At 35.7% G+C, this 25,054-nt stretch overlaps 3 protein-coding genes across 4 annotated transcripts; 2 read left to right on the top strand and 1 right to left on the bottom strand.

The window, feature by feature from the left end:
• Positions 1-3,046: 3,046 nt before the first annotated feature.
• Positions 3,047-10,076, bottom strand: LOC131603730 (probable inactive ATP-dependent zinc metalloprotease FTSHI 1, chloroplastic). The gene is made up of 15 exons (XM_058876153.1): positions 9,330-10,076; positions 9,132-9,219; positions 8,145-8,579; positions 7,979-8,032; positions 7,789-7,854; positions 6,730-6,825; positions 6,521-6,649; positions 6,235-6,287; positions 5,402-5,597; positions 5,062-5,176; positions 4,721-4,995; positions 4,244-4,327; positions 4,041-4,153; positions 3,704-3,953; positions 3,047-3,591 (listed from the first exon to the last, which is right to left on the bottom strand). Exons 1-15 carry the CDS (start codon positions 9,932-9,934, stop codon positions 3,409-3,411), a joined length of 2,742 nt encoding a protein of 913 aa, XP_058732136.1. The 5' UTR covers positions 9,935-10,076; the 3' UTR covers positions 3,047-3,408.
• Positions 10,077-10,519: 443 nt separating this feature from the next.
• Positions 10,520-11,061, top strand: LOC131605949 (uncharacterized). The gene is made up of 3 exons (XM_058878236.1): positions 10,520-10,699; positions 10,778-10,924; positions 11,008-11,061. Exons 1-3 carry the CDS (start codon positions 10,520-10,522, stop codon positions 11,059-11,061), a joined length of 381 nt encoding a protein of 126 aa, XP_058734219.1.
• Positions 11,062-23,724: 12,663 nt separating this feature from the next.
• On the top strand, positions 23,725-25,044 carry LOC131603729 (non-specific lipid transfer protein GPI-anchored 25-like). Of its 2 annotated transcripts, XM_058876151.1 has the most exons (3): positions 23,728-24,183; positions 24,261-24,329; positions 24,557-25,044. In XM_058876151.1, exons 1-3 carry the CDS (start codon positions 23,826-23,828, stop codon positions 24,760-24,762), a joined length of 633 nt encoding a protein of 210 aa, XP_058732134.1. In that variant the 5' UTR covers positions 23,728-23,825; the 3' UTR covers positions 24,763-25,044. The 2 variants fall into 2 exon arrangements, with proteins under 2 accessions (XP_058732135.1, XP_058732134.1); XM_058876152.1 differs by lacking the exon at positions 24,261-24,329 and having other exon boundaries at positions 23,725-24,183.
• The last annotated feature ends 10 nt before the right edge of the window (positions 25,045-25,054 follow it).

Here is a 25,054-nt window from a genome sequence, read left to right as displayed (position 1 = left end):
AAAAAGAATACAAGTATGAATCTTTAAATCAATGTTTATACTACATCAAAACATAAACCACTATAAAGAGACTTCTTCTTCTTTTTATTTAGATATCATCCTCTTAGTATTTTTTGTTGTAAAGTCATTAATAATTTGGTCATAATCAAGGTTCTTCAAAAAATTATTTTCAATTGTGACATAGTAGATCGAAAATAAGATTTTGATAATTTTAATTTAGAATAACTTCTCTCAGCAGATGAAACACTGAGAGGAATAGTCAATATTATTCTATAAGCTATGCATGCATTAGGAAAACAATTAAAAATCTTTAAAGAACTCAATATCACATAGCTTGATTTTGATTCAACTGTTAAAAATTCTCTAACAACTTTCAATTTTTCAAACAAAATTTCACCATCAAGATCAAGAGAATCGTTATGTTTTAAACAAGTTTCAAGGCAAAATATTTGCATATGTGCTATCTGCTCAAATCTTCTATCAAGTGAGCCAATTGTTTGATCTACAATATATAAGAAATAGTTATTTCAAAAAGACTCTTCAGGAGACTCAAGATTCAGTTGTGTGGGTTGAGATGGATTTTCATCATAATGTTGTTTGCTATAAATTTAACGATATTGAATAAGCACACATTCAATCTCCATTTCATTCTCAATCTTTTCAGCACTAGCCTTAACATTTACAAATCCAGATTCTTTACATTCTTTTATTAATTTTGACTCTGTAGTGCCCCTATATATTTGTCAGTCAGTATTTTTCAAAAAAATATATTTTAGCAAATATTTTTATAATAGAAAATTCTCTTTTAATGTATATAGGAACAAAAAAAATTGGTGCCCCTAAAATTATGGGGCCCTGGGCTCCCGCCCCGCGAGCCCGTGCTCAGGGCCACCCTTGGTTCTAGATATGCATGTTATGAGGACCAAATTGAATACTTTAAACACTTACACATTATAATTTAACAAATATGTGGAACAGATGTATCCCTCAACACGGATAGTGTAATTGTGCAACACATCAGGTAGCTGTAAGTGCCAAAATTGCTAAAGCAGTCTGCATAGAATTTTCCGAAAAGCTTTTGTTGCTATACGGGCATGGGGTATGTTCTTAGTAATGTGTTTTCTACTGAAGAAGGCAATTGATGTTCCAATTATACCTGAATCCTTATAGCGTACTCAGAAAAGCAACCAAGCATGGAAAAACATAAAATGAAGACGATTATAAACATGGTTTATCAAAACAAACATGAACATGAAACATTGCAAACCAAACCTGAAAAACATTTTAGTCGAGCAAAAAGCTTATAAAAAATGATTAAAGCACAAAACAGACGGCAATAAAAATGATAACTTTTGCAGATTGACTCCCTACATAGTTTTTGTCTCTGAAAACGGTTGTCAATATTAAAACGTTTTCACCCCGGCATGAACACGAAGCTTTGCAAACCAGATCTTATAAAACATTTCTGAAGATAGTAATGCTTTTAAAACTTGAATAAATCAAATAACAAATGGAAATAGAAAACACAAGTTTTGCACATAAAATATGAATATATTGTTATGTTGGATCTGTAACCTACAACAAACACAAGGCGACTATGAAAAGAACATTGCATACATTCCATGAATATGAAAATACAGTTATGTTGGATCTGTTACCCGCCTTTATTCCTCCTTCTCTATCCAAACAAACACCAACCACACTGCTTCTTTCCCGATCTACAACCACAAACCGTCGAAAACCACTTCAAACACTCACTGTCATCTAACAATTTCCACCATCATGTAACCATCCCTCCTCATCCACTCCTTTCGCCAGAACACTACAAAAACCAAATAACACAACCAAAAATCTGTTAAGAATACAAGAGGAAGACATGAAAGAAAGAACAATAGAAGAGGGAAAAAAACATACCTTTTGAGAGTAGTACATGAAGGAAAAAAGAGACAAAGGAGAAAGGGGTCGGTGTAAAATTTAGGGTTTGAGGAGATGAAAGGAAGATTTTAATGGAGATGGAGATAGAAAGCGGGAGAGAAGCGAGAAAGGGGGAGAATTTGAATCGTGAAGATGAATTGAGAGAGAGAGAGAGAAAACGAAATAGAGCTATTAAAGAGCGGAGGGAGATGTGTATTGAAATTGTGTTTGGGTTTGTCTACCATGTAATGTAAAGCCCTAAATCAAACAATATTATTACACAATGGTTAATTTGGTGTTAAGTAATAACTAATAGAAAAATTGAGAAAAGGTGCCACTTGGATTAATGGTGATATATGATTGGTGTAAGTGAAGGTTGATTTAGTAAATCATCAATATGGACATATTTTAGTGCAAATTAAAAATAACAAAAGGACAATTAAGGGAGTTAATAGGCATGTTATATTCTTAGTTAGGTAGTTGATATATATATATATATATATATATATATATATATATATATATATATATATATATATATATATATAATGATTTTAATTGAAATAAAAAATTAATTAAAGCTGTTAGATTAATGATAATCAATGGTTAAGATTCGGTATTATAGCATTACATGGTTACTTACAAAAGGAAAAAAGAAAATTTTAATTTTTTTTTAAATAGGCTCGTTTAGGACGGGATAACCCGCAGCCCAGACAGGGCTGAGCCTGAGTAGAAAAACAAGAGCTCATTTAAATGAGTTTTTTAGGCCGGCCCTGAAAAACGTTGAGCCTGAGTAGAAAAACAAGAGCTCATTTAAATGAGTTTTTTGGGCTGACCCTAAAAAACCCGAGATCCGCATGGATAGCCCATATTGACAGTTCTAAAATCGTCCTAATTGTAGGGTTTTGCTTGTATCAAAGTTTGCTTGCCGCATGGGCAATATAGACCTCCATAGGTGGACATTTTAATAATAATTACACCTAAAACATACATTGTAATATATTTTTGGACAAGCAAATGTTGATAGTTAATTGTTATGTTAGTTTTTTTTTTTTTATTTACCATGATTTGAACTATGTCTTTCAATTCAAACAATTGGCTCTACCCAACTTGAATAAATTATAATTAACTTTCATTTTTTACTACTCCTCCAACCAAACTTCCTTTGAAATTGAAGGCATGATCAGCATATCTATAAATTATGCCAAAATGCTTGATACAATTTATTCAACTAATCTTTTAAAATCTTGTTTAAAAAACTAATTTTTGATACAACAGAAACATGCCTATGGTATACAAAACAACACAAAATACAGATGGTATGGACAATTCATTGCCCAAAAAAATACATATATTCCTGTTCTCAGTGAAAAGCTTTGAATGCAGCTCTTCATGTATAATAATCCTTGGAAGAATCTTTCCCCAGTGCAATTTCCAATTCTGAAGCACTGATTGGCCAAAAAATTCAGTAAGCAAATCGAATTGAGAAAGATCTCACACGGTTTCTTCCTTCAATTGAGTTTGTATGGAGTACTCCATATCGCGAGCTTGTTCTTTCACGAAAGGAAGGTTGCTAGGTCTTTCCTCCTCCAAAAGATGTAAAGGTGTTTGAGGAGGGTATTTGTTCAAAATGAAGTCTATTTCCTCACCAGTCATTTCCTTCTGATTGAGAAGAACCTACAATGCAAATTAATATAAAGCACTTTTATTACTTACGGTTAGAGATCTCATTTATGAAGTATTTTAACAATTCATGAACAACATAACTCGGATCTCACTCTAAATTTACCTTAATAGTTTTAAGCAAGGCTGCATGGTGCCCTCTTAGGAGAGACACAGTCTTTCGGTACATGTCACGTATCAACTCTTCAGATCTTTGTGCAACTTGAGCATCAAGATTAAGATTTAGGGGAGCGCCAATCAGGCCGTGATGATCATAAAGAGATCCTTCAAAATCAAGCCTTGGTCCAACAAATTTAACTGGCTTCCTCCAAGGGGGTGCTTCTCCGTGTATGACCATTGGATCCTCCAAATTCCAACTGCAAGTAGAAAGGGGGAAGGAGCTTATATGACCCAAGAAACTAAGCACAAAAGTATATACAAAAATTACAAGTGGTTATGCTAACATGGTTAGTATTTTGCGAGCAAGCCAGGACGCATGTGCAAGGTATTCAACAGAGGCTTTTGATGTGTCGCGTCCATAGATGACTTCCTCAGCAGCTCTACCTCCAAGCAGAACCTGTATATAAAGACAGATTCAAACTGAAATAAATAACTTTAAGGAGGGGGGATTAGGAAGCAACTTCATTTACTCGAGTAATTTACATGCCTGAAGACGATGCAACAATTGTGGTCGGCGTTCAAACATATACGATTCATCATCAAGCCGCTGGAATACCAACTGAGATAACGCCTGCCACATGGTATCTTTTTCCGTTAGTAAATCATAACAAATAGCCATATGTATATAGAAATAAAACACCTTAACTAGATAATATTTCAGATTGGCTCCTAGCGGATTTTTCTTCCTATTCATTACTAAAACTTTCAATTGTCGTATATTTCCAATATAATTTCTAATTCTACAGTATACCCTACATTCCTGGTCTTTTCTCTTCTTCCTAATTCATACACTTGGGCTATCATACTATTTCATCCCAGATTCTCCAATTTATCAGTATCAGATGCCCTTTATTAATAAACCATATAGTATTCACAGTTTCTCAAACATGAGCATAGGAAAGATCAAAAATGCATCTAGGAGATAGTTGACGATAACATATAGTGAAGGAAGCTGAACAAGGACCTGACCACGAGGTACTATTGAGATGCGCTCGCAGTATTCAACTTTTGCATTCTCATATCGCTGGAGAAGATGAGAAGTTATTGCAACTCCCACTTCAGTAGTTGCTCTACGACACTGTCCTTGATAACCTAATTCGATTCCAAGACATTTAGGTCCTACAGTAAGTCTGTCAACTGCTTCATCCATATCTGACCGATGAATTGAGTTATGTTGCTTCCTGACAGCCACAAGAGCTGCCTCTTGGATCAATTGTGCTAATCTTGCTCCAGACCATCCTGGAATTAATATATTTATTCAGAGATTGAAATGAAAATTTCAAAGTTAAGACATCGAGTCTGTACCAGGTAGGTTCTGAGCATAGCTGAACAAATCAACAGAATCTGACAGTTTTACTTTGGTAGCATGAATTTTTAAAATATCAACTCTTCCTTTTGCACTTGGAGGGAGAATTTTGATCTACAGGAAGAAAAAACTAAATGACCATTAACAGTGTATTATCATTGAAACAGTTACACATGACACAATAATCAAGCAAACTTATGATAGAACAAGTAAGTTTAACGTTTGCATTTAATAGGAAAACCAAAGAGCCATTTGAGATTATCTTAATACATCAAAATAATTTACACCGATCCTACTAAAAGAGAGAAAGAAATCAGTAACTCAGCAACAGAAAGAAACCTTTCTATCAAGACGACCTGGTCGAAGAAGTGCAGGATCTAACAAATCCCTACGATTGGTGGCAGCTAGAAATATGATGCCCTTTCCAGTATCAAAACCATCAAGTTCTATCAACAATTGATTCAATGTAGTTTCTCTTTCCTGGGTTGCTGCGTTATACAGGTTGTCTGTTGACTCCTTGAAAGTACCCTGTCGCCTGATCACACAGTGTTCACAGTCAGGTGGACAGATTGCTTAGGGGGGTTAGCAAGTAAATTCACAGCAGGTGTAAAATAATGCAACATCTCAAGCTTGGCAAGGGTTTCGATAACGTTAGCTTCCCATTATGAACTTTCATAATTCAAGAACTGAAGCAAAACAATCAACTACCATGAACTAAAGTAAAAAGTAAAAAAACTATTTTTACAAAGGTCGCCCAAAGCCACATTGCCTTTCCTTTCTCATTTGTAAAAACTGCATATGAGACAACCAATACCTAGACTAGACCAACTAATACATTAGCATTGCAAGTAACGCGGCAGTCTTTGCAATTACTTTGTATACAAAGCTTACAAACCTATAGGAAAAATTTAGGTGTCTAATGGTTTTAAAATAAAGTTTGATGTTCAATTAGGACTCAGAGTTTGCTAAGTGACTCGCCCGTTACTTCATTTCGCTTAAGGTCAACGTTCGGTTAGGATTCAGGGTTTGCTAAGGTACTCACTTGTTACTTCATTTCGCTTAAGTTTGAGTAGTGTGGATGTTATAAATTCATTATTTCCACTAAACATGTGAAAATGCCTGGACAGACAAACAATGCACACTGTTCATAATATAAAATCATACAGTCATACCTAGTAGCCAATGCATCAATTTCATCTATAAATACAACTGATGGTTTGTTTACCTGCAAAGAGAAACAAATATTTGAAGACCCATCAATCACTAACATACAAACCTGAAACTTTACAATATACACCAGTTTCAAAAAATCAAATGGAAAAACACTTTATACTTAGCCATATCACATGTTGAGCGCCACGGGATTTTCACGCAATAAGAGAGTGAGTGTTGGAAAGAAAAAAAAATTAATGCTAGAAATACACTTAAAAAATCCAGAAAAAGAAGTAGCAGAATCACCTTGGCTCTTTTAAACAAATCCCTAATACGCGCAGAACCAACACCAACTAAAAATTCCACAAATTCTGATCCAGCCATTTGGTAAAATGGAACACCAGCTTCTCCAGCTATAGCCTTGGCTACCAAAGTCTGCAAAAGAATGACAAAACTTTAACACGTAGACTACACAAATTCTTAGGTCCAACATAACTTGGGAATAGCTATCTAACCTTGCCACATCCAGGTGGGCCCTCCAGAAGAACACCATGTGGGGGTTTGATCCCCATTTTATCAAATAGCTCGGGATTTTTTAGGTACCTCACCAACTAAAGAGAATAATTACATAACCTTCATAAGTTTTCATCCATTAGAATAAACAATAAGAAGAGACTACTAAAACGAGGAATAAAGCACAAGGAAAAAAGGTGGGAAAATCCAGGAAATAACTACTGAGGGGGGCAAAGTTGTATTATTCAAAATAATTAAATAAAATTGCTAAGTTGTTAATATAAGTTATTGGCTGCTTCAATGTTTTATTTATGCAGTGCTTATATATTTAAGTGTTATAGACTGTTCATAATTGTGCAAAGCCACACATTAAATTGAAAACTTTCATATTTGTGAGCTGCTGAACCAGCCGGGAAAACAAAGTGAAATGTTTTCTGGGTCTAGTAGAGTTGCTTAAAATCAACTAGCTAGGACTATATGGGCAATTTCCTGCAGCCCAAGCTTCAGTTATGAATGAACTGGGGAGGGAGGAGGAAGGGGACATGCCACATCAGTGTAAAGGAGACATTGTAAAGCAATATATAAAGAGAAAAGGGGACATGCCACATCAGTGTAAACTAGTTTTACACTGACGTCCAATGACAATTCAAAATTGTGATTATTTTTAAATTGTGGTTACAAAGTGGGCTTACGCGGCAATATCATGAGTTCTCATTGGACGTCGGTGTAAAATTATTTTACACCGACAATGCATCTCTATTAAACTCATAAATTATTTAAAAGATTTTTTAAAATTTGGGAAACCAGCATCACCGGAATCTCTCTCCTCCCATTTATCTATGTGTAGTGGAAAGTATTTTGATAGCAGACGAGACTAACGTGTAGCATTGGTCAAACAACAATCTTCAAGAATATTTAAAAAATAAAAAGAGAACAATATGTTATCATCAAAAGTGTTCTAATTTTTTTGGAATACTTTAACTGAAACATATCTGCACCCAACAAAAGATCAAGTTCAATAGGTCAAGACTTTACTCTACAGCCTTGTAAAAAAGAATTACCTCTTGAAGTTCATCTACAGCATCATCAATTCCAGCCACGTCAGAAAACTTTACTCCAGTTGAACCCTGAAAGAATGTTATTCCAAAGCCAGCAACTAAGAATGACATTAAAAGACTAAGACTAGAAAAATAAAAATAAAAAGATTTTTTAAGAATGGAGAGATTAATGTAAAGATAGGCGGTAACACACATCAACACGAGCTTCAGCTTTTGATAACGAGAAGTTCATTCCCTGCCATAGATCCTGTATATTGAAGAAATATCTCTTAGTGTACTTATCAGCCAAATCTATTTAACAAAATTGGCTCAGAAATTTAGGCATAACTTTGAGTCAATCACTTAGTCACATCACCTACCCACTTCCTGAAGTTTTTGGGTTTTCTTGAAAGAGTGAAGCGAACAAGAAGGATCATACCCACAACTATAGGCAGGGTTATTCTCATGATCTGGACACTGGAAGATAAACCGCCAAAAGTGAAAATTTCATACATCTTAGACACAAAGCCACCATCCATGAAAAAGTCAAGAACTCTATCCCAAACCCTATCCATCATTGAAACAGCAACTCCAAGAAAAATCTTGAGAATTGGTTTGGCTATAGGCCACGCAACATAGACAGTTGCAGCAAATATAAAACTGGTAACAACAAATACTGCTGCTGCAAGGAAGCCACCCACTAGCATTGCTGCTAAACCCACTACTACTGTCACCGCTCCAAGCTCGGCCACTACTCTGCTAGATATGGAAGATGCAACTGGATGAGGGTAATCTGACATTTTTCCCACCCAAGTCTGCAACAATATAATTTCAGAGTTAAAAGAACAATTATTATATGATCATACAAAAAAGGATTTCATCCTCACTATGCTGAATGACTTAAGCTCTGAGTTTCTAACTACAAACTATGCAAGAAAATATGTGGTTTATTTGATTTGAAAATTTATACTCTTAATCGCTAAGGGCAAGCATAATTGCAAAATTTAGGGATTTTACAATTCAAAGTGGAACTTTAACTACCATGGAAAAAAATGCTTTCTGTTTTAACTCTTCATTACAGAACTATAACCTTTTTACTGTAACCTTTTTTCAGTCTATTTCCTATTTTCATCCTTATGTACACGAAACAATAAAAACATCAAAACAAGTAGAGCAAGTTTTGTAATTATAAGTGAAAATATGAAATAAAAACAGAAAACATTTTCATAAGCTAGGCATAACCTTGCAAAAAGAAAATGAAACTTCAAACAGCAAAGCTAATTGATTTTCCACTATTTGCACCAACAATGTCAATGCATCATATTTTAAATCATTTTAAGTATGTTTAAAATAACTAGATCAACAACCGTAATACGCGGACTCTCTATCTCATATCGTGGTCCAGCATATTCCTCCAAAACCGCTCGAGCTTCGCTGTTATCCGCCCTGAGAACCCTACAAAATTGCACACACACAATTTATCACAAACACCACAATGCACACAGAACCAGGTGTAAAAAACCATATATAAACAAACAAAGACATCAACTTTATTTTTCTTTTACCATTTGGTCACTTGCAATCTTTTATCACCAGGAATTTCCTTTAACTCCACAATGTAATCCCTATACTCAATTCCATAATCTTCCTTCGAAGTTACCAGCTTGATTTTATCCTTACTCAATGCTTTGGTAAAATCCTCAACACTCATTTTGGGTAAAGTTTTCAAATTCTCATTGAACTCTTCCTCTTCAGACAACGGCGTACCGAAAATCTGCTCCGGCACATACAATTTCCCTCTATACTTTTTAAGCAATTCATTCAAATACACAGAATCTTTCTCTCCAACCTCATCACTCTCACTTTTCCTAGAACTCTTCAACAACAAATCAAAAATACCCTCGTTTGATTTTTTATCCAAATTCTCCTTTTGTTGTGAAGTATATAGCTTGTTACCGATTAGGTACTTAGGTGGAACTTGGCTTGGGTTTTCCTCCAAGACACGTTTCACGAAATCATCGGGGATGGGTGAGGAAGAGGATTTGCAGAGAAATGTGAATGGTTTCCGAAGAGGAAGTTGCCGTGTTCTGGTGTGATTGGAATGGAGTATTGTGTGGCGGTGTGTGTGAATGTGGTAGGAATTGTTGTTGGGGAAGCAGAGAGTGTTCATGTTGCTATTGCGAATTCATGAGAGGGGGAATTGACATGTGGTGATGAAAGGGTTTATTGAGTTAGGGTTTTGAGAAAGATGAAGAAGGGAAGAAGAAATTGCAAAATTGTAATCTGCAACTGGTTTCATTTCCCACCCAATCCGATAAACCTCATCTCGCGTGGGTTTTTGACCGGGTCGGGTAGACGGGTACCCTGATAGTATAATCCATTTTGTGTGAAAAGAGAAGGAATCAGCATAAATAAAATAGGCAAAATACCCTGTTTGGTCCCTTAAGTTTACCCTCTGGTTCACTTTGGTCCCTCAATTAATTTTCGTGCCAATTTGGTCCTTTAAGTTTCTAAATGTAATCACGTCAGTCCTGTCCGTCAAGTTGGCTATAACGTCTGTTTGTTTAGTCTAGCTGGCAGGTGATGTGTCATAGTATATTAGGTTTTCCTTCTCCCCAATTCAATTTCACGTTCTCCTTCTCCCCCAATTCAATTTCACGTTCTCCTTCTCCCCATCTCTGCACTTCTTGTTCTATTCTCCTTCTCCTTCGTGCTCATCACTTTTCTCCCATCTCCATTCTGATAATCACCAACCATGAAGGAAAAACATTGTTCTGAGTTCTTCAAAGAGACAAAATCAGAAAGCAACGAGTCTTGCGTTCTTAGTAAGGCTCGTGCTATGCCAATTTGTTACTGTGGTGATGCTGCTGTGATTCGTAGGGCAAACACTGACAAGAATTTCGGAAAGAAATTTTGGGGATGTATCAATTACAAGGTAAGCCCTAATTTTTGGTTTGGTATGTTAAAGCAATGTGAAGAGGTTGTGTTGTTGATACAAATTTGTTATTTACAGGGGTCTGAGCAAAGAGGTTGCGGTTTTTTCAAGTGGTTCAATGAGGAAGTGGTGGAAGACAAATGTGAAGATTTGATACATAAGTTTGAAATCTTATCCAAGGAATTTGAAAAACTGAAGTGCAGAAATGAGGATTTAGGGAATAGGGTGACTGAAATTCAAGGCCAATTGAAGAAGTTTCAAAAGTGGAAGTTTATATGTTGTGTAATGTTATGTTTTTGGTTTTATAGGATGTTTTAGTATTTGCAATTAGGATGTTTCTGGTTTTTGAATGTGTAGTTTGAATGTGTAATTGTAACACAATTATGAAATGAAATGAGTTTTAGTATTGGCATATTTGGTGTATAATGCATTTGACAGACCAAAACAAACATGACATTAACACATTTCATGATATTTCCCAAATGCATACAAACAGAACCAAAACAACAAACATAATTGTTGATAACAAACATAATTGTTCAAATTGTCTTCAAAATACATTAACCATAAACATGTTGATAACAAACATGATTGTTCAAATTGTCTTCAAAATACAAACATGACATAAACATGTTGATAGCAGACTTCTCCAACATGCCTACAAACAGAACCTAAACAACAACCATAATTGTTCAAAATGACTTCAAAATACATTAACCATTACCCTAATTGTTCAAACAGAATTCAGATTACATTAATACTAATTGTAAGACTAAGTAAATTTCTTTGATGGGAGCCTCTTTGTTGGGGTAGTCCTTCTAGTTGTAGGTCCAATCACATTCTTTGCTGCAGATAATCTTGTTGTTGGTCCTGGGGCTACAAATGGCCTTCGTACACCAAGCTTTTGTAACTTCCCATCCACTTTTGAAGACTGGCTGTTACCTACATTTCCTCTTGCACATTGTCCTTTCACTTGCTTTCCTCTAGAAGATTGTGTTGCACTCATGTAAGCCTGTGTAGATGCTGAGGACTGAGTTGCAGGCACCTGGGTACTAGTTGGCTGACTTGTATTAGTAACTGTTGCTTGACTTGGCTGACTTGTATTTGTAACTGTTGCTTGACTTGGCTGAGATGCATCAATAACTGTTGCTTGACTTGGCTGAGCTGGTGGTGTCACCTTGCAAGTTAACTTGTTATGGCCAACCTTCTTGCACCTATAACACTTAATAATAAAACCTGTCCTTCTCATCTTTTTGTCACTCCCATCAATCTCTCCTTGCTCAAGATTTCTTCTCTTCTTTGGTCTACCAGGCATCTTCCTATATTTAGGTGGATGAACATCTGGATATGGAGTCCTAACCCACAAATTTGACCCATTCACCGGATAGAGGACATGCTTGTATACTGCCTTGTAAGCAGAAACCCTATAGTAGTCAGGAATGTAATCATCAACCTTAAAATTCCTACTCTTCATGGATGCCATTGCATGGACACAAGGGAGACCTGTTAGCTCCCATCTTCTACACGAGCAGCGCAAATCCTTCAGATTCACACTGAATGTCTCAGCTGGGTTTTCCAAATGCCTCACTTCAAATATATGCTCATCTGCCATTCTACAATAAAAATAGATGCAATTAATAGACAATACTTAACAATAGATAACAACACTAATATACAATGTAAATTAGGTTGAGACAGTGTGTGTTCAATGTAAATGTCAACACTTTGGTGCACCCTGTAAAGGTCTGCAATTTCTAAAGCACCTGTGTCATCAACTAGCAAATTCATACCTAATTGTGGATCCTTGTAATACATTTTCTCAAAGTCCCTATAACCTAAGTCTTTCAAAACACCCACTAACTCAAAATAACTCCACTTATCAGCATCTACTTTCAAATTATCAACCACACCTCCCTCGTACACACTAAAATCAGAGTTAACGAAATGACCACCATGGTAAATTTTCAGTTCCAGAATTTCGTCCATGCTCACCTAACACAGTTCATTAACAATATTTCAACCCTAAATCTACAGAAACCCCTAAATAAACAAAACCCTAAATCTAGTTAAACCCTAAATTATAACAATACCTAATATAGTGCAGAAAATACTTACCTGGTATAGTGCCTTCGTCTTCAATCGTATGTGCTTCCTCTTCGTTGCAATCGCTCCTTCTCCTTCTTCGTATTCAGCTTCTCTTGTTCGCAGTCCACTTCTCCTTCTTCGTTTTGCTACTACTGAATGAGGGTTGATTGAAGGACTATAATATCATTATGTGTACACGTAACCATTTTTATGCCATCTGGAATCACGTCATCACACATTTTGCCATCTGGACGCTTTTTCTGACCTTTGGCTAACGTTTCAGTAACGGAAGGACAAACGTGATTACATTTAGAAACTTAAAGGACCAAATTGGCACGAAAATTAATTGAGGGACCAAAGTGAACCAGAGGGTAAACTTAAGGGACCAAATAGGGTATTTTGCCAATAAAATAAAAGCCTAAGCAAGTTAAATTTGATCTTTAAATTAAGGTTATGCTTGAATAACATAAAATGAACTAGGTGGAATTGAGCAGAGCCGAGTGACATCTAGTGGAATTGAGCAGAGCGAAAAGAAAATTCAATTGTTTGTTAATTTTATGATGGAAAAAGACAAATTCTTTATTCCGTCCGAATCGGAAAAAAAAAGAAATATATGGTGGTAAGGGGAAGGAAATAATATGGTGGTAAGTGATAGAATTGAATAAAATTCATATCATTTCATTCTGCTTCATCTAATTTTAAATGATATACTAATTTATTTCATCTCATACGGCTTCGCTTCATCTAATTCAATAAATACAAATAAAATCTAAAGGCTTAATTTGACTTTTAGTCTCTTAACTAAATTTAAGGTTTATGTTAGGAATTTATACCTCGTACCCCTACAATTATCCCCATATCCCTACACGAAAAAAAATTGGACAAAAATACCCTCATATAAATAGTTAATAGTTTTCAAATTTTCACTTTTCACTCGTGTTAGGACAACGCTCTCGAAATTGAAAAAAACTCTCCAAACCGGAACACTTAAGCTGACTCTTCTGGTTTACAAAAACACACATGGGAACACTCAAACTCACTCTTTCGGTTTAGATCAGCTCATTTCGGAATAGCCACAGTAAGTCATCCGATTTATGAAGGGTCATACCGGAACACTTTTATAAACTCTTCTGGTTCATGCAGTTACATACCAGAAGGCTTTCATGAAGTGTTCCAATTTTCATGCGCAGTCATTCCGGAACACTTTTCAAATGTGTTCTGATTTGGTTTTTTTGTTTTTATTTTTTTAATGTTTTTGTTAATTTGACAGAGGTGCGAAGACGAGGATTAGACAACTGGATTTCTGTTCGCACTTTAGAACGGCGCAGAATTGCACCTATGTTGGGAGGAGAGGGATAGCATGTTGGTCCATCTCCGCCTGCCCCATAGCCGACAGTTGGATTTCCAGGAGGGCCAACGGATATCTCTCTACTAGTAAAGTACGAGCATCATATTGCTCGACATGTATGGTTCGGTGAGGTAAGTAAAAAATATTTATTTTATATTGAATAATTTTTTATTTTTAAATGTAATTTATAATATGTGTATTTTTATTTGTTTTGAGAGATGCAAAGAAAGAGTTGAAAGTTGTTGGACATGGGCTGAAGCATAAGGACATGGTTCATGTTGCTCTCCCACCAGAGAATGAGTATTGGGTGTCTAGGTCTGGTCTAACTTCTCTACATAGAACCAGTCTGACAAAGATAGACCCGAACCTTGTATCTTCATTTGTAGAGAGATGACATATGGAGACATATTCATTTCACATGTCATTTGGTGAGATGAGTATTTCTTTGGATAATATTGCTTGTCCGCTACACTTGCCCATAAAGGGGGTGTTTTGGAGCCCCGAACATGTCACCGAGGAAGTTGCAGCTGAACTTGCTATTGTTTACTTAGGAGTGTCACAGAGTGATGCTCACCGACATGTTCGTAAATGTAAAGGAGCTTACTATAATCTAACGTGGTTATATGACAGATTCATGGAGCATCGAGCTGCTAGTATATGGGCATATGTGACCAGAACGTATTTGATGTTGTTGGTGGGTTGTACCATTTTTACCGACAAGACTTGGATAGACTCGGGAGTCACAGTTGGGGAGCCGCTGCTTTGATTACACTCTATAGATATATTGGAGATGCATCCATGTTCAATTGCAAGCAGCTTGGCGGTAATCCTACTCTACTGTAGGTATTTATTTAAATTTATTGTATTTTAATTTATGTATTTTATTACATTTGTTTACTAATAGTATTTATTTTTTACAGTGTTGGATTCATGAGTATTTTTCGACACTTGGAAATAAAGGGAAGAATTGGAAACCACTTGATAATCACGGACTTTCTAGAGCTATGAGATGGTCGTACAAGCAATGAGTCTTGAAAGTGGATTAGTTAAGACTTATCTTGGACACATTGACACCTACAGACGTCATATGGCGCCCATTCGAGGATCATTGAGAGTGTCGCCCCTTTGACGAGATATGTCTATACAAGGGGTTTCTATAGTGAGGTGACACACATGTTATATACTTGCCTGGCAGATGTATACATCAGTTTGGATACAGGCAGTTTATTCCACCCCACCTCCTGCTGATACGATAACTGATGATGGTATTTCTGTTAAGTGTATTGGTTACGACCAGAGCATCGTTGATGTGATCTGTATGACAGCATTTGCCACCGTTCCATTTGAGACTATTAATGGATACTTGGAGTGGTATTAACGTGTGTCACATTCTCGGTTGGTGTCGCCCCCACGTGATGCGGTAGAGAGGTTCCAGTTCCTCCTTACGAAGCATGACCACCAGATCCTAGTTGGTCTCGTGTTCCACCTTGATTCACCATTTTCTCTGACAATTTGATGCTGACAAGGATGGCGAAATTGATGCTAACATATGATGGTAATACAGGTGAAAGTTGTAACCAAAGTTCTAGACGTCCTGCAAATTCTAACATCCAAGATGTCGCAACTGGAGAACGAAACTTCTTCCAATCTACCGTGACTGGTGGCGACGGGAATCCCTCTTTCATGTTTACCTGATTATAAAGTAAAGTAAATTAAAGTATTCCATATATTAATCGGTTTCTTCCCTTTCTTCTTCACTCCTCCTTTGGTTTTTATTTTCTCAGGTGGTGGGCACCTTGAAGTTGTTGTGGGGTAAGAAAGTTCACAAACCCTACTTTTTAATGTTCTTTCCCCAATAACATCGCGTGATCTAAACCTTCTCCACAATTCATCTATTGCACTACTCATATCCACCTCCGATCCATCTTCTACATCTATTTGCAACTCAATTTCCATACTTAGTTTCCACCAATGAAGATGAACATTTCTATTGGTATCGGTATACCACAAAGAATGTATCTTCCTAATTCACAAGCACAAGGTAACCCATAATTTTTTCTATGAGTACAACCACATTTTTGCCTGTTAGTTCCAACAAAATCAACCTTCGATTACTCTTCAGCAATGCGTCTCAAAGCAACTCTAGATACATAACCATGCAAATTACCATAAAATGGACTTATGTGCGCGTGCTCAACTTCATAAAAACTTTTTTGAAAAGAAGCTCAAATGTTGTCTATTTGTAACTTCAAATTGTTATTTATAGCTTCCCAACACTTGACTATGTCACCAATACTATTCCCCAACATATGCTTTAACTTCCAATGTGCTGACCCAACCCTAAAAATAAAATAAAGTAAAAATACTAAAAAATAACATCGTAAAAATTAATGTAAAATAAAAATACTAAAAAATATGACATACCAATTAGTCGTGGTGTTACCCAAATGAAGCACTTGATTAATTCATGCTCCAACAAATATGTGCCTATGCGAAATTAACCATGTGTCTTTCACATAATCAATAAATTCACTACAATCAAAACATGCATGTTCAAGTTTTTGCAACCATTAACTATACTCAACCTCATCACTAACCCATACAAGTTTCATCCATAATGTGTACATCGTCTATTACATGTCATTCACCACATATTGCTGGCATTTTGCACCAACATTTTTGTTAATGTGAAATCGACATAGCAAATTAATTATCGTAGAAAACACAACTTCAATAGTTTTCATCAAAGTAAGATTTATATCCTTCAAAATCACATACGGACACAAATCTTTCTTCACAAACAATTGCTCCAACTTATCCAAGACCCGACAAAAACTCTTTATCTGCTCACACTCTAAATAAGCAAATGCAACAATAAATGTCAACTCGGTCGATGTCATTCCAACAATTTTAAACAGAGATTGTCTATATTTGTTTGTCTTATAAGTGTTGTCCATAACTAAGACAATAGGAAAAATATTCTGCAAATTAACCAAATCTGGATGAGCCCAAAAAATATCTCTCACAATTTAACTCTTTTTCTACTCTAGTAAACATAACATACATCCTCTATAAGCTTAAGCAAATGTTTTATATCACTTCTTGGACCTCTCATCTCTTTTTCTATCACACTCTTATGCTGCTTCTCATTTGTGGTCAACCTACCAACAAAGGTATGACCTACTAATCTATCAGGTAATCTATGATTATGAACTCCACATTTTACATCAACCTTCCATCCAGACCCATTTTTGTCGGAGTCGACCTGATTTTGAATGGACATCCACATCCCTTAGTTGCACTTTGAGTTGAACTTTTGTCCTTGTGTTATCCCCCTTTATCACAACCACATATTGCTTTGTTGCTTCTTCCTCTCTTGTCTGTTTCGGTGTCTGAACGAGTGATACTAACAATTACTTTATTTCTAATTCCAACCTCTTTAATCCATCTTATAACCTCTTCTTATGCATCGAATCTTTGAGCAGTTGAAAATGCAACAATGGTATCTAAAAATTTCTCTTTTTTTGGCAAATTTGGAGCCGAATTTCCATACCTGAAAAAATTTAAAAAGCACACCGGATGACTTTCATGAAGAGTTTTGGTTTACATTAAACCAAACAACGGATGACTTTAGAAAAGTGTTCTGATTAGCCAAATGTACTACCGAAAGACTTTTGAGAAATGTTACGATTTAATTAAATTTTTTGGCCCATACCGGAACACTCTATTAAAATATTCTGGATGTTGTTTGACTAAAACCCATACCACTTTATGCAATTGTTCTAGTTTGTTAAATTACATGGGAAATCTTTCTCAATGTGTTTCGGAACGAATGTGTAAGGGTGCAACTTTCATAATTTTTTTGTGAATAGTAAAAAGTGAAGTGGTAAGTTGGTTAAAAACATAGAAGTGTAAGATTGACATTTTTTAAAATTGTAGGGGTACATGTACAATCATAGGGGTACGAGGTAAAATTTTCTTTATGTTACTGGTCGACCACATCACCCTATTACCCTAAATGAAGGCCCAATTATAAGGCAAAAGGAATCTAGAATAGAGCACATAGATTCTATTTCCCTTTTGAGCAGACACTTTCGCACTCGGGAGGTACGGAGCTACTAACCATCCATATTTATCTAACGAATGACTGTGATCCATGCCCACTATACGCTTTCAATTCCCAAGTGTTTCTCTTATTTAAGAGGGGAAGTGTGTCATTTCTCAGGTATTCAAATTCTTTCTCATTCACACCCCTCATTTCACTCTATTATTGACTTAAGTGTTGGAGTATTAACCTTGTAGGCCAACCCCATATCTACCGCATCGGGAACTAGGGATGTAAGCGAATAAAAAATTGATTAAATCGACAATACAAACCAAACCAAATCATAAAAAAATGATTTTTTTTCTAGTTCAGTTCAAAAAGCCAAACCAAAGCAATGCTTCTAAATGCAGTTTATTTCGATTATCGGTTTAAAATTTAGAGAGCATTAAACTAGTCAACCAAACTGATAACTATAATTACCCTTATTTTCATATTTCAGGTTATCTTGGTTAGTTTTCATCTCTTTTTTTTTTTACTTTTTTGTTTCTTCTTCAATGAAGTTACTTCTAGTATTGTTACAAAATATTTTTGACGTGTTTTTTAGGTGTGAGGAAGAAGGAGGAGCATAATGAGAGAGAGAAGGAGGAGGAAGTGAATGAGGAGAAGAAGGAGGAAGAGGAAAATAAATGTGTATAACAATATTCTCTCATTCATTAATTGGTAAAGCAAACTAATTATATCTAGATCAACCAACAGAGGAAAAGTTTCTAAACCGTTTTTTCCCACATAATAAATTCATGGAAGCAAAGATTATCATCAATGTGTTTTCCTAAAGGCTATCAGAGACTTTATGGCTATAAAAGGAAAAGTTTTATGGCCATAATTGATGTGCCAATCAATTGACAACATGCACCAATCACTAGGAAGGCCTGAATTGATATATTAATAAGCTCAAAATGGTAGAAAAAGATATTTAGCCATTACCAGTCATTAAGGCATTGTCCTAATTGACTAAGGCACATTTTTGAACTTCTCCAATCAATTTCCATAAGGTGTCAATCAGTTGGCAAGAGCAAAAACTTGCCCATATCTTTTCTCACAGTTCCTGACTTGTCTAGCACGACTTCAGGGTGTTTTTAGAAATGTTTTATTGAGAAAAACAAGTTTGAAAACTTGTTTATGTGAATGTGATTATTCATGCACTTTACGAGAATTCCCTTATGATTTTATAATATATATGTCAAGCTTTCATATACTTCAAGACTTGTTATATGCTTTATCCTTGTAGATTCTTGCTTGAGCTTGAGATGAGGCTTGAATTATATTCCATTGGTTGCTATCATTAGAGAGTCACATCCATTAAACCCTAATGACTCGGTTTTATCTTTAAATTCTCTATGGTTATCATCAAAGTCTTGTTGTAATTATCAAAGGCATGCTCATCTTTAACAGTTTCATCATCAAAAGCATGTCTCGTAACCTGCAAAACAAGGTTCCAAAACTTTCAGTTGAGGAACTCACCCTTTAGCTAAGGGACTCGCATCCCAGTAGAAAGAAAATATTTAGATGATGGGTTCTACCCTAAGGCTGAGGGACTCACTTCCCGTTGAAAGTGTTCCCTTCAGTTGAAGGATTCTAACCCGATCACAAAGCTTAACCCAAGAGAAGTCTAAACACTCCTCAGGAAAGTCGCGTATAATACCATTGTTCGTGCCGTAACCACCTAGATAAAGTCACACCACGACTCCCTAGAAAGTAAGCAGTCAACAATCTCCTTTAGTCTTGGGGGAAACAAATATTATATCTTATAGCTTCCTAAACCCTAAGCCCAAGAGACCTCTATAAATACCTTTTCCCCTAACGGGAGAAAGGACAAATCAGAACTTATCCACCATAATATTAAAACACAAAGTCTCTCATCTCAAGTGAGCTGACCCTTTCTTACCATTATATCAATTTATTTTGAAAAATCCACTATAAATGCATCAAATATTTCAGAAAATCAGTAAATCTTCATACATTTTCTAGAAAATAATGCATTTCTATCGGATATTGAAATATTTGGTATTTCTTCTTAAAAACTCATAAAGCCCTTCTTTTTACAATATTCGGTATTTCTTCAAATAAACTCAAATAATCCAATATGACACAGAAAAATTCGATATAAGTCAGCACTTTTTGAAAACTCAAAATCTCAGGCAAAGGCATAGTCTTAAAAGCATAGTTCTTAGGGGTGTCAGGTATAAGTGCAGGTGTGGCTGGTAAAAATCTCATCATATTGGCAGGGCCTAAAACATTATAGCCCATAACCTTGCCAAAAAAACCAGTAAAGAATACAATTTATGAGCACTATTTTCTACATCCCACGAGGTGTTGTGTACCACAGTGAAAAGTCAAAAATATCCTAAGATTCTAGAAATGCATCTCCGAACGCACCCATATTACACACAGTCAGCGCTTTTGTGTATGAACCATCCCATTTTGCACAAAAATATGTATGGAGATGCATCTCCATAATAACCCTTATTTTAAATATCAATGAAATTTAGGAAGATGCGTCTCCAGAATTACCTTTGTTAGCTCAAACCAGAAACAAATAAAAATGTAAGAACAACATAAATTAACATTGAAATATTTAACATTACATAGATAATAATTAACATAAATCCAACATTACTTTTTATCAGGATGTTGCAACATCATTAGAATGTCTTCGGTCAATCTTGCAATCGTCGCATCTACTTCAATCAGACTCTTTGTTTCATAACGGAAAATTGTACTTGAACTGTATTTTTTTTGTCGTGAATTTAGGGTGAGTGGTACTCGAGTTTGACAACTCTTCAATTTTTTGGATATCGTGGGATATTATCCAATTTGGATTTCAGATCGACAAGATGGGTGTCCTCAGTGACTCTGAATTGAAGTGAGAGTTTTGTGCCATTGAAGTAGACAAATGCGAGATGCAAATATGTATTTATTTTGATGTGGTGTGTTTTTGTAAATAACATGAGATGTGACGGCTCGGGTAATTACCCACTTAAATAAGCGGGTATGGGTGCGGGTATGGGCAACTTAGTACCCAGCCCGCCCCATACCCACACAACATATATATTTATATATTTTGATTTATATTATTATATTAAAATAAATGTCTATCAATTTCCAAAAATACATCGATGTTAAACCATTACATATGTAACATAAGTGTTCGTTTATTTTATAATTTACAATAAGTTTTTTGAAAACATTTAAATGTTACTAAAAACTTAAAATGATATGATATTTTATAGTTGATATATTTATTTTTTATTAGAAATGCGGGTAATGGGTACGGGTATGGGTACTTACATACCCAAAGGACACGGGTACGGGTGCTGAAGTTGTTACCCAAGCGGGTATGGGCTCGGGTACGGAGATTTTTTCCAACTGCGGGTATGGGGATGGATACTATAGTACCATACCCATACCCTGCCCATTGCCATCCCTAGATGTGAGACCTCTATTTATACAAGTTTTAGATCAATTTGGACCTTAGAATTCCAATCTTCTGTCAGGAGATATTTCAGAGATGCATCTTCAGATTCATCCTAAGTGTTTTTAAAACAAGGCTACGAAGATGCATCTCCATATTAAATTTTGGAAAAAATGAAGTGAGTCTCACTTGCAATGACTTTTGTGTGATTTTTGGTATGTCCTAGTATGCATTTTCGAAAACTTTCAAAGGCGAATTTGGATCTTCTGTTGGTTCACCTTCACCCTGTGAGATATCAAAAGTATTCCCCAAACTTTATTCTGAATTGATATTCGGCCCAAACCCAATAGAAACTATTTTTAGGCAATTTCTCATCACCCCGTTGCTATTTCTCCTAGGCATTGTGTGAAATTTCTAAAATGCCCTCTATTTTTGGAGATACATCTCCGGATACACCAAATCTCCATTTTAACCACAAGTTAATTCATAGATGTATATTCGAAGAGCTTTGTAGGGCATATTCAGAGCTGCATCTCCGAATACACTTTTTTTAAAAAAAAATTAAAAAACTAATTCGTAGATGCATCTCTGAATTAGGTGAGCATATTTAAAGCTCACGTCAGACCCCTCCCTCTTCTCCTTCTTCATTTTTTATAAAAAAAAAAAAACTTTCTATCTACCTCACTTTATCCCTTTACAATTCTCACTCAAGATCAAGATTCGAAGCAACATTTACTTGTAGCTTCTCATTCTTAACTCCCTCTACTGCATTCAACATCAGAGTACTTTACACCTTCATCAATATACTCTTGAGTAAGTTTTTAATGTAGCTTATTTTGATTTTTGATTAATGTATCATCTCAAATAGGTTAGTTTTAATGCATTAGATAGCATTAGCATTTCAAATAGTTTATGCATATATTGTGTTTATACGATTTAGATGAGCTTGAATGACTTTAGATGACTAAGGTAGTTGCAGAAGCACCTCTGCCATTGAAGTTGGACAAAACTTTCTTTCGGAGATGCATCTCCAAAGTGTTCTGCTTCAGGTTTTTGGAGATACATCTATGAACTTTTTCCTTCCTCATACTAATCTCATTTGTTAATTTTTTCCAGGGTTATGGCTAACAACAACGAAAGGTTGAGACTCGGGCGAGTCGCCCTTACCCCATCTACTCGCGTGAGAGGGTAAGTCAACATGAACAAGCTAGAGTCGTCCCCTCTCAGCCTCACGATACGGAGGCGTCGGCCTCTAGGAATCTGCTATCACAGGGGTCGGGATCTCAGATTCGTGCGCACCATGATGAGGATGTCCCAGTTGCACCTCAGGTCCTAGTTTCTGAGCATGACCCACTTGCAGACCCTTTCCCAGGATGGCCCATTGACACTTCTTTACATATATACTTTAGAAAGCATGTGGCTCTGCATGTATTGGATAGGGTGCTAGGATTAGACATACTTAGTAGAGTATGCTTTTGATTGTATTTTGTTTATTTTCCATAGACTTGTAGAACAATTATTGTACTATTATAATCTTTCAGTTATTGGTTTCTATAATATTCAATTTTATTAATACATTATTGAGTTCTACAATTTTTCGTCTTTATTAACCGTTGAAACAAATAACAACAATGTTATTCGAATTAAAATTAGTTTGGATTAAAAACACCACAATATTATTAAACTGGTTCTGAAAAAAGACACTTGCAAGAATTCAGACATGCATATTTGAATTTACTAAACAATAATTCGAATATACATCTCCGAAATTATTTCTTAAGAAATTGGGTGGCAGTTTGATTTAGTATTAACGAAATGTGACTTCGGAGATGCATCTGCGAATTTACCTTAGGGGTTTATTCGGAGATGCATCTCCAAACTAAATTGTCAAAAATTAATATTTAATGCGTTCGAAGACGTATCTCCGAATTCACTCGAAATTTTTTCTAATTTTTTTTAGAATTATGCCTTTTTTTTCAACAATAATCAATAATACTTTTTAGCAATTAATTAGGCGCGCAACTAATCATCTACTAAGGTTAGTTAAGTACTCCACTTATTAGTTACTAGTCATAGAGATAAAAGGGTAATTCTGAGAATTCACTTGAATCAGTTAATTTTTCTCTCGCCAAAACTCGTAACCGTTTCATCGTTCTGTTCTGTAACTGCTACCGGCATGGGAAACGCCTTCTTCTTCCACCTCTTCCTCCTCATGCTGAGTCTGAGTTTCTTTGCCGTTACAGAAGCGACGCCGCCACCTTCATCCAGAGGAGGATGCACCGATCAGCTAACTCTATTCTCTCCGTGTCTTTCTTACGTTTCGTCTCTTCCAAACAACCTAACGGAGACACCTTCAACCGAATGCTGCAACTCTTTCTCATCGTCGTTCGCACCTAACTCCCTCTGTTTCTTCTATCTCCTCCGTGGCAATCACACCCTCGGCTTCCCTCTCAACTCCACAAGGCTTCTTTCACTCTCCTCCCTCTGCCTTTCGCCTCCACCTGCCATCTCTTTTCTTGATTTTCTTTGCCGAGGTTCGTTCTTCATTCTTTCTCTTTCTTCTTCCTTTGCATCGGAACTGAATATTGTTACTTGATTCCCATTATTACAGAATCGCCGATTCTTCCACTTCTTGATAGCGCTGATATTTTAGTGAATCCCAACAATTTTTCAGTAACAGGTGCTTTGTTTATTTTCTGCTTTCAACTTTTGTTTAAAAATTATCATAATCACCATAGTTAGTTATGAAGGAGCTTATGTAAATAAAAAATATATATCATAATAATCATTTAGTCATGACATACTATTAAATTAAAAATATCCGTCTGAGATTTAGCCGAATATACTGACAGTGTAAAATTATTTAAGAGTAAAATTGACTATGACATAATGCATGTGATTAAACAGGGTCAGTATCAAATGGTTCAGGAGGGAAAACAGTACCCGGCAAGGGCAATGAAGCAGGGACAACATTGTACTTTCCATCGTCGAATAGTACAACTTCAACTCCTAGTGATGATGCTAGAGACTTCTTCGAATTTTGGCTACTCTGTCAATTTATTGCAATTATTTTTCGTATGCCTCCATTATTCAACCTCAACATACTCCATTAATGCTCAAAAAGCCAAGACAGTGGACTCTGTCAAACTCATCGTGATTGGTGGTTGATCGAACAGTTGATACAATGATAACATCTTTTTCTTGTCCTTGAAATTGCTCTACTCTGCCAACTTTGTCTATACGGTGTTATTTCTAGATTTTCAAGTGTCTGTCTTATTTTCAATGGTTTATGCTGGCTGAACTGCTTGATATAACCTTCTCATATTGATCTTATTATAGGTGAATGGACATTATAGAGATCTTCATCTCAATACTAATAGTAAAAATAATGTGTGTTATAGATTC

The sequence above is a fragment of the Vicia villosa genome, linkage group LG5 (assembly GCF_029867415.1).
Source record: "Vicia villosa cultivar HV-30 ecotype Madison, WI linkage group LG5, Vvil1.0, whole genome shotgun sequence".
In the NCBI taxonomy this organism is placed as follows: domain Eukaryota; kingdom Viridiplantae; phylum Streptophyta; class Magnoliopsida; order Fabales; family Fabaceae; genus Vicia; species Vicia villosa.
Note: the sequence above shows the minus strand (reverse complement) of the source record. Positions and strands in the feature narration are given on the sequence as shown.